At 41.6% G+C, this 14,766-nt stretch overlaps 1 protein-coding gene across 3 annotated transcripts in view; it reads left to right on the top strand.

Annotated features, from left to right (window-relative positions):
• Positions 1 to 14,766, top strand: part of kmt2d (lysine (K)-specific methyltransferase 2D) — a 281,603-nt gene that overhangs the window by 237,278 nt on the left and 29,559 nt on the right. For all 3 annotated transcript variants that reach the window (XM_048523503.2, XM_048523505.2, XM_048523504.2), the window contains 4 exons: positions 5,447 to 5,611; positions 6,780 to 6,921; positions 12,953 to 13,034; positions 13,639 to 13,817. In XM_048523503.2, the coding sequence (XP_048379460.2) occupies positions 5,447 to 5,611; positions 6,780 to 6,921; positions 12,953 to 13,034; positions 13,639 to 13,817 (568 nt within the window). The remainder of the gene's footprint in view (positions 1 to 5,446; positions 5,612 to 6,779; positions 6,922 to 12,952; positions 13,035 to 13,638; positions 13,818 to 14,766) is intronic.

The raw sequence follows: 14,766 nt of genomic DNA, 5'->3' as shown, positions 1-14,766 counted from the left end.
AAATTGAATACTTGTAGGGCAGTTTTGGCAGACACCTGCCTAGAGTTAGAAGTAAATATCGTTTCACACCTGGCAAGGCATGTAGAACAGTTCAGGAAAACTGATGCCAAGGTTTAGCTTGTGAAAGTTCCAGACCCAAGGGTGTTTGGTTAGAAATCGGCAGATTATTTCAAGACTGGGAGTCTGAACTTGTGCTTTCATTCATCTAAGAAGACTTCCTAGTTTACAGGACAGAGCTAGAGCGAAGCAGTTGGATCAAACTTAATTTCTTCAGATTTGGGTCACTGAAAAGTCAGGGTGTTGGGAATAAATGAGCCTTTGTTTTGCTGGGGTTTTTTTGAATTCATTCATAGGATGTGTGCATCACTGGCTGAGCCAGCATTTGCTGCCCTTGAGAGACTGGTGATAAGCTACTTGTGCAACCCCTGCAATCCATTTGGTGCAAGTATACTACCATACTGTTGGGGAGTGAGCTTCAGGATGACCCGGGAGTATCAATATATTTCAAAGACAGGACAATGAGTAGCTTGAGGGGCAACTTGCTGATGGTGATGTTATCATGTATCTACTTCCCTTGTCCTTCTAGATGGTGCTGGTCTTTGGAAGGAGACTTGGTGAATTGCTGCAGTGAATCTGTAGATAATACATACTGCTGCTACTGTGCATCAGTGGCGGAGGGAGTGAATGTCTGTGGATGTGATGTCAGTCAAATAGCAGCTTTGACCTCTATTGTGTCAAGCCTCTCGAGTGTTGCTAAAGCTGCACTCAACCAGGCGAGTGCAGAGTAGGCTGTCACACTCCTGGCTTATGCCTTGTAGATGGGGCACAGACATCAAGGAGTCAGGTGGTGAGTTACTTGCTGCAGTATTCATATGGTTAGTCCACCAGCTACTGGTCAATAATAATCCCCAGAATTATGATCATGTGGATTTCTGTAATAGTAATTCTGTTGCTTGTCAAGGGGTGAAGGTTAAATTGTCTCTTGTTGGAGATGATCATTGGCTGGCACTTGCATAATTTAAATATCACTTTTCACTTGTCAACCCAAACCTGGGTATTATACAAGTCTTGCTGCATCTAAACATGGACTGTTTCAGTATCTCAAATGGGCGCTGAAAGTTATACAATTATCAGTGAACATCCCTACTTCTGACCTTATGATGGAGGGAAGATTACTAATGAAACAGCTGAAGATGATAGGACCAAGGACACTAGCCTGAGGAAATCCTGAGTTCAAACCCCATCTGCACCAGAAGTGTACACTAACATAGCTGAATAGGCTAATTTTAAAAAAAAAACTACCCTAAGGAACTCCTGCAGAGATGTCCTGGAGCTGAGATGACTGACCTCCAACAACCACAACCATCTTCCCTTGTATTGAGTATGGCTACAACCAGCAGAGAGTTTTCCCCTGATTACCATTGAATTTGTTAGGGCTTCTTCATGCCCCACACTATTACGTGCAGCCTTGATGTCAAGAGCAGTCACTTATTCCTCACTTCTGGAATTCAGCTCTTTTATCCATGTTTGGACCAAAGCTATGATGAGGCCAGGAGCTGAGTGCCCCTGGCAGAACTCAGACATTTTGCTATTTTAAAAAAATGTCTGCATACTTGAACGTTTATGTTTCAGTGAATGATCACCACATTAAATAAAAAAAAGTTGGTCAAACCAGATTTCATTGAGATCAGACTTATTCAGTAATGCCAACAGCTAGGATCATTAGCAGAAATGCGGAAATTTCAATAAAGATAAGGTGTAGAACTAGATGAATACTCTATACCTTGTTATCTCAGATTCTCCAGCATCTGCAGTTGCTACTATCTATGAAAACATTTCAATAAACTTGCTTTTCCCTTAATCATAGCACTTGCTTCCTGAGGTTAAATCAAGGTAGATGCTGAAGAGATGTTTCCTGTTGAGGATTCTAGAACAGGGGAACACAGTTTAAAAACGAAGGGAAAAGTTTAAGGCAGAGCTGAAAAATTTCTTCTCTGGAATGGTCATTGGTTTCTCAGCTTTCTTCCTGCAGAGCAATGGAGGCTGGGTCATCAAATGTACTGTAGAGCTGAGTTGGATAGATGTTTGATTGGCAAAGTAGTTAAGAGTTAGGGGGTGCAGCAGGAAAGTGAAGTTAAGTGAACAATTGGATCACCAATCATACCAAACAGTGGAGTAAGTTTGAATACCCAAATATTCTTCTGCTCCAGTTTCTTCTGATATTGTAAAGTTGAACATGCTCAGTCAAGGCATTCTTTCTAATGGATGGACGTAGAATGGCATTAAGAGGCTGCAGTTCAGCTGTTTTTTTGACAGGAAGGGTGGATGGTCTCTATCCTTGTGGCTTTTTGTTTGGGAATGGTAATATGTGCTGATTATAGGTGTGTGCTTGTGCCCGTTATTAACGGGATTGAGATTTTCATTCGTCATTTTGTATGGGAGCATTAATGCTGGAAGATAAGAGACATTGATCCCATAATTCTACTTTTATTTGGTAACACTGTTGTAATAGATCTTTTTGACCATATTAAAAGCACTGTAAATGAGTAATAAAAATAGAAAATGTTGAAGAAACTTAACCAGCCTGGCAGCATCTGTGGAGAGAGCAACAGTGTTAACTTTCAAGTTTGATATGACTCTTCAGAACTGAAAGGGGCTGGGCAATGATGGTTTTTATGCAGTTGACAGAGCAGGGAGAAGTGAGTGGACCAGACGGTAAGGGTGCCCAGAGGAAAAGACAAGGGCAGTGCTAATAGTGGGAAAAGAGAAATAGAGATGTAAAATAAGTGGAAATAAGTTATGAAAATGAGAAAATGGGTTCTCTCTTCTGAGAGTAAAGTCAGCAAGGCATAAGCTGGGGAGAGTAGTCGTAGAAGTATGGATGATAGAGATCATACTGTGAAATTGTTGAATTCCATGTCGTGTCCTAGGGGCTGTAAAGTGCCTCCAGTTGGCATTGAGCCTCAGTGAAACACTGCAACAGGCCCAGGATGGCAATATAAGCACAGGGGCAAGATGGTTCATTGAAGTGCTAGGCAACTGGAATGTTAGTGTCTTTCTGACCAACAGAGCCAAGGTGTTCTGCAAAGCAGTCACTGAGTCTACATTTGGTCTCCAGTATAAAAGAGACTGCACTGAGAACAGTGAAAACAGTGGACTAAATTATTAGTACAAGTAAACCACTGCTTCACCTGGAAGGTGTGTTTGGGACTTTGAGCAGTGAGTGTGTGAAAGGGCAAGTGTTGCACCTACAGTCTCGTGAGAAGGTCCCTTGGGGAGGTAAGGAAGTGTTAAGACTGATGGAGGAGTAGACCAGGGTTCCACAGGGGAACAGTCCCTGTGGATGCTGACAGCAGAGGGGTAGGGGATGGTGTATTTGTTGGCATTCTGCTAGGGGTGGCGGAACTGATGGATACCGATGGGGTGGAAAGTAAAGAAACTGGTAACTCTACCGTTTGGGAAGGAGGGCAGGGTGTTAGGATAGAAATGTGTGAAATAAGTTGGACACGGATGAGGATCCTGCCAACCTTGGTTGGGGGTCAGGGAAGACCTGTCCTCTTTTGAGGATAAAGGACGTGTACAAAGCACCCTGGCGAAAGGAGTTGCCATTGCAACAGATGCAACAAAGACTTGGAAAATGGAATGAAATCCTTGCAGGGAGGACCGTGGGAAGTAGTGTAGTTAAGGTAACTGCAGGTTTATAATGAATATTAAATAAAAACCAAAAGAACTGCGGATGCTGTAAATCAGGAACAAAAACAAAGTTGCTGGAAAAGCTCAGCAGGTCTTGGCAGCATCTGAGAGAGAGTCAGAGTTAACGTTTCGGGCCTGGTGACCCTTCCTCAAAGTAATAAATGCGAATAAGTCTAACTTCAATGGTGGGTGAGTTGTGGGGGTGATTATGAAAGATAGGATTTATGTGCATTTGGTGAGACAAGGAATGATTAGGGATAGTCACCATGGTTTTGTTTGAGGCAAGTCATGTCTCACAAATTTGATTGAGTTTTTTGAGGAAGTAAGCAAAATTGATGAAGGCAGAGTGGTAGACGTTGTTTACTTGGACCTGAGTAAAACCTTTGACAAGGTTCTGCATGGTAGACTAATTAGTACAATTAGATCAGATGGGATTCAGGGTGAGCTTGCCAGGTGAATGCGTAATTGTCTTAGTGGCAGGAGACAGTGTGATGGTGGTGGGTTGTTTTTCAGACTGGAGGCCAGTAATCAGTAATGATCCACAGACATTGCTGCTGGTCCACTTTTGCTTGTTATTGAGAGAAATGATTTAGATGGGAATATAGAAGGCGTGATTACTGAGTTTGTGGATGATACCAAAATTAGTGCTATAGTGGACGTTAAAGAAGTTTATCTAAGATTACATAGAGATCTTGATCGATTGGGTCAGCAGGCTGAGGAGTGGCAGATGGAGTTTAATTTGGATAAGTGCAAGGTATTGCATCTTGATGAAACAAACGATGGCAGACTTATACAATTAATAGTAAGGCACTGGGTAGTGTTGTAGAACACAGACTTAGAGGTTCTGGTACATAATTCTCTAAAATTTGCATCATGTAGAGACAGGGTGGTTAAGGAAGCGTTTAGCACACTTGCCTTCATTGCTCAGACCTTTTGAGTACAGGAGTTGGGACTTCATGCTGCGGTTGTACAGGATGTTGGTGAGGCCTCTTGTAGAGCACTGTGTCTGGTTCTGGTTGCCGTGTTACAGGAAGGATATTATCAAGCTGGAGAGGGTTCAGAAGAGATTTACCAGGATGTTGCTGGGAATGGAAGGTTTGAGTTATAGATAGAGGCTGGATAGGCTGGGACTTTTTTCACTGGAATGTAGGAAGTTGAGGGCTGACCTTGGAGAGCTTTTTAAAATCAATAGGGGTATAAATAATGTGAATGGCAGGTGTCCTTTCCCTAGGGTGGGAGATTTCAAGCCTAGGGGCCATATTTTTACGGTGAGAGGAGAAAGATTTTAAGGACACGAGGGGTAATTTTTTTACACCGAGTAGTTCATCTAAGGAGTGAACTTCCCGAGGAAGTTGTGGATGCAGGTACACATACAATGTTTAAAAGACATTTGGATAAGTACATAAATAGGAAAGGTGTGGAGGGACATAGGCCAGGTGCAGAAAAATAGTACAAGTTTGGTTTGGGTTTATGGTACTGGTTGGATCGAAGGGTCTGTTTCCTGCTGTATGTCTCTGTGGCTCTGTGACAGATGGTGAAAGAAGGATGGAAACAAAGCAAAACTGATGATCTTTTTTATTTAGAATTCCAACATAAATAAATTAACCTATAGATGTATTTTTTGTTCTACAGTGAGTATGACTTGGGTTTAAGCCTTGTCTCTTATCCCCAAAAGAAAAGTTCTTTATCCTGAGACCTTAGACTGAAAAATTGTCTGAAAAGTTCTGTGAAGTGTCCATTTTTTTTGTTTTAGCAACTCTCCCTTCTTCCTTTGGTGGAACCTACCATTGAGGTGAACTTTGGTCTCTTTCCTCCATTTGGGAGCAGTCCATTCAACAGCAAAAATCAGCTGAAAGGGTCATTTGGGAACGCTGTTCTAGATAGTGCACCAGATTACTACTCTCAGCTCCTTTACAAGGTAAATGTGACTAAAGTATTAATCATTTGTCTAGGTTCTGCATAGTTTTACCTTTGAGCTATGTCATCGTATTATAAGGGATTAGCAATCAGGTTGATGTATGGAATCATGTTCTCATTTATTCAGATTTAAAATGTTAGATTTTAACTGCATTGTCTCAAGGCAAAGCCAGTAAATTCATGTACAAACATCTTTGTGGGATTTGTTCAAATACTTGTTTGGTTCTGGTCACTTTCTAAGAAGTAACTCTGAGATATTGCTGTTTAGTTCACAGGTCGGCGCAACATCGAGGGCCGAAGGGCCTGTTCTGTGCTGTATTGTTCTATGTTCTAAATTTGGGCGTCTCTGACACTTCAAAGAGTGATAAGCTAGAAATCTTCCTTGGATGATAAGCGGAAAGAGCCACTTACTTTAGACTTAATTTAGAATACATAGTCATATAGGATTACAAAGGTTAAAAGCACAGAAACCTGCCAGACAGCCCAGCCACTCCTTTGTTGTTTATGCTGCACTTGAGTCCCCTCTCTTTTCTCCCGTCATTCAATAATCACAACTGTCTAATCCCTTCTCCCACTTATGCTTGTCTAGTTTCCATTTAAATGTACCTGTACTATTCTGTCCAGCCATGCCCTGTGTGTAACAAAGGCTATTCTCTTCTATGGGAGCAGATTCTATATTATTGCTACTCTTAGGGTAAATCGTTTCTTCTAAATTCCCAATTTAGATTTCTTCAGGGCTTTCTTGTATTGATGGCTTCTAGTTCTGTTACTTCCCACTAGTGTAAACATTATTTCTGCCTAGTATGGTGTATTTTGCTGTCTTCCAAAATTAAACAAAAAATTACAGATGTGAATGTGACAAAAACCAGTGAACCAAATTTGAGCGTGGTTTTCTGTTTAATCCCTGTGTATGCTACTAATTTGTGGTGATACGTGAACAAGCAAAAATACAAGTTGGTAGATACTTGGAAGAAATGCAGTTTTTCAGGCCAGGTGGTCGCAATATCGTTTTGTTTTTCTGAACATTCTTGCAAAAGTGAGTTTTTCAGGGATTTGTTGCTGTATATCTCAGTTTTTAAAAAATTGTACTTGCAAGTGAGTTAATTGCTTTATGTAGGTTCCTTTTAATACTGAAGAATTCAATGGATTAATTTTCTATCATTCTTTAGCAGAACAATCTGAGTAATCCACCAACCCCGCCTTCCTCATTGCCTCCCACCCCTCCCCCGTCTGTCCAGCAGAAACTTGTGAATGGATTGGCCACTTCTGAGGAACTGACAGAAGAACAGAAAGAGCTTGAAGGTCAAAAAGGTATAAAAAATTGTTGGAGTTTAATTGCTTGGCACAATTTCTATGACTTCGTACAACCTGGAATTCTTAGATTAGGTCAATGCCTGCCCTGATTGAAACTTGTAAATGTGTTTCCTGGCTGCATATAAATTGAGAAGGAACACAGTTGGTTTTACTGTAATTGAAAGGAAGCTCAGCTGCATACTGCTGTCAACTGTTACTAAAACATTTGAATCCTAGCTAGAAGCAATTATCAACTACTTGCCCTTTTACCAATGAGGATGGTACAGCTCAGTGGAATTGTGCTTAGACTGTACCTGGAAATTTTTTTTGTTGCATTCAGGGTACTACGTCTGAATCAGCATATGTGGAGCTTGGAGAGGGTGCAGGACAGATTCATCTGAATAATACTGGGGCCAGAAGTGTAAAATTCATGAGGAGAAGTTGCATAGATTCAGCTTGTATCATCTTGAGTACAGAAGATTACAAAGTCATGTTAATAAGATGTTGAAAATGATCAAAGCAGTTGATAGAACTGGTGGACCTATACAAAGTACATCCTTTACCCCTGAACAACCTAACTCTAATTTGAATATCAGGAAGCAGTTCTGACCTGAAAGGTGGTAGAAGTCAAGAGCTCCATGGAAAAAGAAAGCTGAGACTCAGTCAATTCAAAATTTCGAGATAGATAAATTTGTTAATTGAGGGTATTAATGAGTATGGAACCAAGGTAGGTGACCCAAGATGCAAATCAGCCATGAAATAATATTGTAAAAAGGTTTGAGAGACTAAGTGACCCATACCTGCTCTGTTATTCCCACCTTCAAGATGTGTTTTGAGACATATCCTGCCATTGATCCAAAATTATCAGCGTCTTTGTCAAAGTGAAATACAAGGTATAAGCTCAGATGTGACAGCAGAATTCTGGGATTAAAAAGCCCCACAATTGTATTCACTTTTTTCAAACTAAAACTTGCAAATTATATTGTTTTAAATATTGCAAATCTAGTTTTGAAGAAAAGCTTAAAGCTCTTCCCTCTAATGAAACGCAAGTCCCTGTATATAAGAGAAGATGAAGAGTTTGACTTATCAAGAACGGCTAAACAACTTACGACTTTAGTTTAGTGTTCAGAAATATTAGCAGTGATGAAATATACAAGATTCTGAAGTGGCTGATAGAGTAGATGTTGAGAAGATGTTTCCACTAGTTGGGGAATCTCAAACTAAGGGATGTAGCTACAGAATATGGAGACACACATATAAAACTGAGATAGGAAGGAATTTCTTGAAAGTAGTGAATGTCTGGAATTCTGTAGCCCAGAGAATTATACAGGCTAGATCTCTGAAAAGTATTTTGAGACGTGGGAGATTTTTGAAATATTGAGGACTGTCTGGAGCTGATAGTGAAGAGGAGTTGAGGCCTGATCCAGATCAACCATGATCTTATTGAATAGCAAGGTAGACATGACTGGCTGAATAGCCTGCTCCGGTTCCTGATTCTTATGTTCTTAAGTCTTAGTGCTAATATGCAAAACTTTAATGAAGAAAAAGTAGTTTGGATCTTCCATCACGGGATATCACAGGTGCACCTTCAACCATTTGTACAAAATAAACCTTAATCAAAGTGATGAGATGTTAGTTGCATGCTCTACTGGCCGAAATGTAAAGTAACAGTTGATCTCTCCAGTGGCTATCTCCTAATTTTGTTGATTTGAGTCGAGGATTACTTATTTTCATTTTAACTGCTGCAGCAGGTAAATGATCAGATCACAAGGCCAAGTGCATGTGACAGTTACTGCTGTACACACGTGAGAGACAATGCCTCTAAAAGTCTGGCTAATAACAGTTCTGGCACCCTGATCAGATCATGCCATCCCTGCAGAAATCACAGACTTGCAAAAATGGCTGATTAGTTTTTCAAACAACACTTATGCTTGAGACAGGTAACTACTGCTGAGCACCCTGCTCCCAAGTTCTGGGTGACCCGAAATCAAAGACCCAGAAGCTTGATTATTGGAAGAACCTTGGCTCCTGAAAAACCTATGACTGTACAAATAGCACCAAGTCACCCATTTTTTAATATGTAAAATTCCGACAATGTGAAGAAGGCCATTTGGCCCTTTTGAGTCTGTGCTGACCCTCCGAAGAGCAGCCCACGTCACCCCCACTCCCTGACCCTAACCCTGTAACCTCACATTTCCCTTGGCTAACTCACCTGGTCTATACATCCTTGGACACGATGGCCAATTTAGAGTGGCCAATCTGCCTAGCCTGCATATCTTTGGACTATGGATGCTGTTGGTTCTTCTGGATGTTTTTCCTCTTTACCAGCCAGTAGATTGTGTAATCTTGCCTGAATTGGCTCAGATTGATTAAGAGCTTGGAGCTCTTTCACTAGGAGATCGTCTGTTTTGAGAAATTAATGATGTGGTTGTTAGTTCTTTCGCCAAGCTGCGTTCTGTGGTGTGCAAACATTTTGTTACCATTCTAGGCAACATCATTGTTATCTCTGAAGTGCTGGTGTTTTGCTCCGTTCTGAATTCACATAACCCTCTGGTATGGTGGGTCGTCGCTTCCGGTTCTGTTTTTCAGCAGCGGTCTGTATACGGAGTCTATTTCTGTGTGTTTGTTAATGGAAATCCGCCAATACCAACAAAACAAATGACAGACAGAGGACCCAGTGCAACAGAAGACACAGTAACTCTACCCTACATCAAAAATATATTAGAAATGGTGACCAGACTCCTTAGACCGCACAGGATCATGATTGCACACAAACTTAGATCAACGCTGCATCGAATGTATATCAAGGACTAAAGACCGCATGCCAACAGTAAACATGGCGATGTGGTATTCAGAATCCCATGCAGCGAATACAATAGATATTACGTTGGACAAACAGGGAGGAAACTGACTACCAGGGTACACGAAGATTAGCTGGCAGTAAAATGATATGACCAATATTCACTTGTCCTGATATGCACAGACAGTGAAGGCCATCAGTTTGACTAGGACAAAGTGACTGTATTGGGACAAGTGAACACCAGACATGCCAGGGAATTTCTGGAGGCCTGGTTGTCAACACGGCACTCCTTTAACAAGCATACAAAATTAGACCCCCTATACAGACCACTACTGAAAAACAGACCCAGAAATGAGAAGATGAGAGGATCATATAAATTCAGAACGAAGCAGACCACCAATGCTTCGATTAGAGGTCGCACTAATGATGATGCCGAGAAGGATAACGAAACGTCTGCACACCATGGAACAACCGGCTTGGTGACCAAACGAACAACTGCGTCTGCAGCCCGAGCTACATGTCTTTGCTAAGACCTTAAAAATTAATGATGTACAAGGAATGTTGTCCCAGTATTTTGTTTTTAAAGTTTTGAAACTAGAGTGTAGAGTTGCTAACAAACCAAACCTGTGTTTGAAGAAGTGTGCAATCTTGTCTATTAGAAATTGCCCCTGACTGAAATTCTACATTTTAAAAAAGGGTCTGTCTTTAAAATGGGAATATAATATACAATAAATGAACTGTTCTAGTCAAGAAGCTCCAATGAAACTGCAATCTCTTTAGACAGAATTGTGCTTGATCACAGAATAAAATAAAGTAATTTTTATAAAGTCAGCAAGGCTTCTCATACTATCTCATAGTATCAGTCAGAAGAGTTGTTGAATGACCACAACTGGGTTGCTTTTAGGCTGCATTTTAAAGCTGATATTTAATGAAATGTATCATTGTCATGTTAGATATAAGGCCATAAGACATAGGAGCAGAAATTAGGCCATTCAGCCCATCGAGTCTGCTCTGCCATGGCAGATAAGTTCCTCAACCTCATTCTCCTGCTTTCTGCCTGTAACCCTTGATCCCCTTGATAATCAAGAACCTATCTATCTCAGTCTTAAATGTACTCAATGGCCTGCCCTCCACAGCCTACTGTGGCGGCGATTCCATCGATTCACCACTCTCTGGTTGGAGAAGTTTCACCTTATCTCCATTCTAAAAGGCCTTCCCTTTACTCTAAGGCTGTGCCCTCGGGTCCTAGTCTCTCCTACCAATGGAAACGTCCACTTTGTCCAGGCCATTCAGTATTCTGAAAGTGTCAACTCTATCCCCCCTCATCCTTCTAAACTCCAATGAGGTACAGCCCCAGAGTCCTCGAACGTTCCTCATATGTTAAGCTTTCCATTTCTGGGACCGTTCCCGTGAACCTCCTCTGAACCCACTCCAGGGCCAGCACATCCATCCTGAGATATGGGGCCCAAAACTGCGCACAATACTCCAAATGTGGCCTGACCAGAGCCTCTTAAAGCCTCAGTGGTACATCTCTGCTTTTATATTCAAGTCCTCTCAAAATAAATGCTAACATTGCATTTGTCTTCCTGACTACTGACCCAACCTGCAAGTTTACTTTGAGAGAATCCTGGACTAACACCTTGCCTCTAACACTGTGGGCCCTTATCGTACTCGGCAGCCTCCTGTATGACACCTTAGCAAAGGCCTTCTTGAATCCCAAAGGAACTCTTATAGTCTTTGTTTATATTACTGGCTAGCTTACTCTCATATTTAATCTTCTCCCTCCTTATTTCTTTTTTTCTGTTGCCTTCTTGTTGGCCTTTGTAAGCTTCCCAGTCTTCTGGTTTCCCACTGCCTTTCACCACATTATATGCTTTGTCTTTTGCTTTTATGCTATCCCTGACTCCCTTAGTCAGCCATGGTTGTCTCATCCTCCCTGTACCATGCTTCTTTTTCCGAGGGATGAATTTTTGCTGCGTCTCCTGAATTACTCCCAGACGCTCCTGCCATCGCTGTTCCTGTCTTTCCTGCTTGGCTCCTCGTCCAGTCAATTCTGCCAGCTCCTCCCTCACACCTCTGCAGTTGCCTTTATTCAGCTGTAATACCATTACCTCTGATTCTGTCTTCTCCCTCTCAAATTGCACAGTAAATTCTATCATCTTAAGATCACTGCCTCCTCAGGATTCCTTTACCCTAAGCTCCCATATCAAGTCTGCCTCATTGCATGACACTAAATCCAGTATTGCCTGTTCCCTTGTGGGCTCCACCATGAGCTGCTCCAAAGAGCCATCTCGTAGATATTCCACAAACTCCTTCTCTTGCAGTCCACTACCAACATGATTTTCCCAGTCCACCCTGCATATTAATAATCTCCCATGATCACTGTGACTTTGCCTTTCTTACACCTTTTCTATCTCCTGGTGTATCTGGTGCCCCAACTCCTGACTACTGTTGAGAGGCCTGTTCACAACCCCAGCTATGTTTTCTTTCCCTTTGCGGTTCCTCAATTCAACCCCCACAGATTCTACACCATCTGACCCTACTCCATTTCTTCCGATTGCCTTATTAGTGAGAAATGAAATTAAATCAACCCCACCCCCTCAGCCCACCTGCCTGTCTTTTCACTAGAATATGTATCCTTTTATGTTCAGTTCCCAGTCCTGATTCCCCTTGCAGCCATGTCTCCATGATGCCTCCTGCGTCATAACTACCAGTTTCGATCTGTACCACAAGCTCATTTACTTTGCTCCTTATACTGCATGCATTCAGATATAACATCTTCAGTCCTGTATTAACCCTCCGTCTTTTCTTTTTTTCCAGTGTTTAATTGCTAGCCTTTTCCAAACACACTGTCCTATTTGCATCTGTGCTGGAGACATTAATACCCTCTCCTGAATTCTCCTTCCCTGTCATTTCTTTCATATTTTTCCACTTAGGTGAATCCACCACTACAGATATTAACTACTGCTTTGTTTTCCACTGGGGCAAGTTTCACCATTTCCCCCCTTCCTTCTCCAGCCCGCCCCCACACGCGCGCGCGCACACACCCACACCCCCACACACCCCCACACCCCCCCCCCCCCCCCACACACACACACACACACACACACACGCGTGTTTAATTTCTAAGTTGAAAGTGCTATACTGTATGGATCACTAGTTTGAAAACCAATTAAATGTCATGTATGTATTGCGCTGTTTGTATAGCACAATGAAATGTAATGCTGTTTTTGTTGTACTTCTTCATAGATCTTCTAACAACAGAATTGAAGAATATGGATATGTTGGCTTCCTTGCCCACACCACCACACAACCAAAATGAGGAGCTCAGGTTTTTAGTCACAATTCACACTTGTTCTTTCAACTATTTTCCTGAAAACGCTGTCCTCCTTTTGCTGGTCATCTTCTCAAATATGAAGTTTTGCTGCCTGGCATACTAAAGTCATACTGCTATTTTAGCACCATAAAAGATGAAAGACCTAACTGTCAGTGCATTTCTAATAAAAGCATTGCACTTTTATTACCTCTAATAGACCCCTAAAGCATTTTTTATTCAATAAATATCATTTTGCTGAAAATGTGGAGACCAGCAATAGAGGGGCGGTTAGTTGGGAAGCGCTGCTTTCCTAAGTTTTCAATATCCATTATCTTTACCTGAGTAGAGATTGTGTGTTTAAAAATGGAAACGACTTTTAGATCTTCTAAGTTTTATGTTTTCAAATCTGAATCAAAACAAGTGAGATTTTTAAACTTTAAACTTAATTGTAAAACAGCCAGAACACATTGATCTTTAGTGAATGTGAAGATGGACTGAAATTGAAAAATAAGTTGAGGCAGAGACTCATGAAAAACTGCAGAATATGTTTCTGCTTGCAACTCAGAATATTGCAGCAGTTTTAATCCTCCAAAAAAAGTTGTAATTTATTTCTCAACAGTAGAGCAGAGATTGAAGACGACCGGCACACACCAGACAGCATTGTGCCAGCATCCTCACCAGAAAGTGTGTTTGAGCAAGAAACATCCAGGTTTCCCTTGCTGACTGAAATTAAGGAAGAGTCAATGGACCGTGCTCTTTCTCCTGTGATTCCCATAATTCCAGGAGCTTGTATTCCAGGTTGGTGTGAGAAATTAATAATTAGCATTCAAGCAGGGTTCATTCTTTTCAAGCAGTGCTTGGTAAAAGTTCTGGATTGTAATCAGAGGGGTTCAGATTCTGATTTTGGTCTCACAACTTCCTTGAATTAAACATTGTATGCCAACCAGACTGAATGTTCAGACAAGCAAGGCTGGTGATATAGAGTAGTAGTAGTAGTGGGTTCAGGAGAGGTAGTAAATTGCCGAAACTTGGTATCAGTGTACAAGCTTTTGGTTAATGTTGATAAAGGGCAACAGGAAGGTGAGAAATATGAGAAGGCCAAGAATGGGTAGCTGACATGTGTCGGTGGAAGAATACAATGAAAAGCTATTCAGGAAATTCTGTAGCTTCAACTGGAGAGATAAGAGTGAGCCAAGCAAGGGCACTCAGCTGGACGCAGGAGTAGATGTGGTCGATGCGGGGTGGTGTAGTTAATTGTCACAGGGTGTAAATGCTTTACAGAAGCGTGAAGGATAATGCACTGGGGGCACAGTGTTGTTTGCAGTTTTGATCTGCGGCATCTGAGTTGTGGTAGGAGCAGACACCTGTCAAATATGATGCTGTGAGAAGGGTTGAGCACAATTTGTGAGGTGACAAGAATAGTGGAGATGGGCCACTAGCGTCAAAAGACAGAAGTCTATGGTGGGCTTTTTGAAATTCTTTAAATTGTTCCATGAAATGTTGGCTTTGCTGTCTGGGCCAGCATTTATTACGCACCTGGAATTATGAGTGAGAAGATGGTGCTTTGAACCACTGTAGCCCATTTGGTGTAGGGAAGGAGTTCCAGGATTGTGCCTAGCAACAGTGAAGGAACTGGAATATATATTTCCAAATCAGGAAGGCATGTGACTTGGAGGGAAGCTTTCTGATGTTGGTGTTCCCATATGTCTGCAGTCCTTGTCCTTCTAGATGGTACTGGTGTTGGGTT

The sequence above is a fragment of the Stegostoma tigrinum genome, chromosome X (genome assembly GCF_030684315.1).
Source record: "Stegostoma tigrinum isolate sSteTig4 chromosome X, sSteTig4.hap1, whole genome shotgun sequence".
Taxonomy (NCBI): Eukaryota; Metazoa; Chordata; class Chondrichthyes; order Orectolobiformes; family Stegostomatidae; genus Stegostoma; species Stegostoma tigrinum.
Note: the sequence above shows the minus strand (reverse complement) of the source record. Positions and strands in the feature narration are given on the sequence as shown.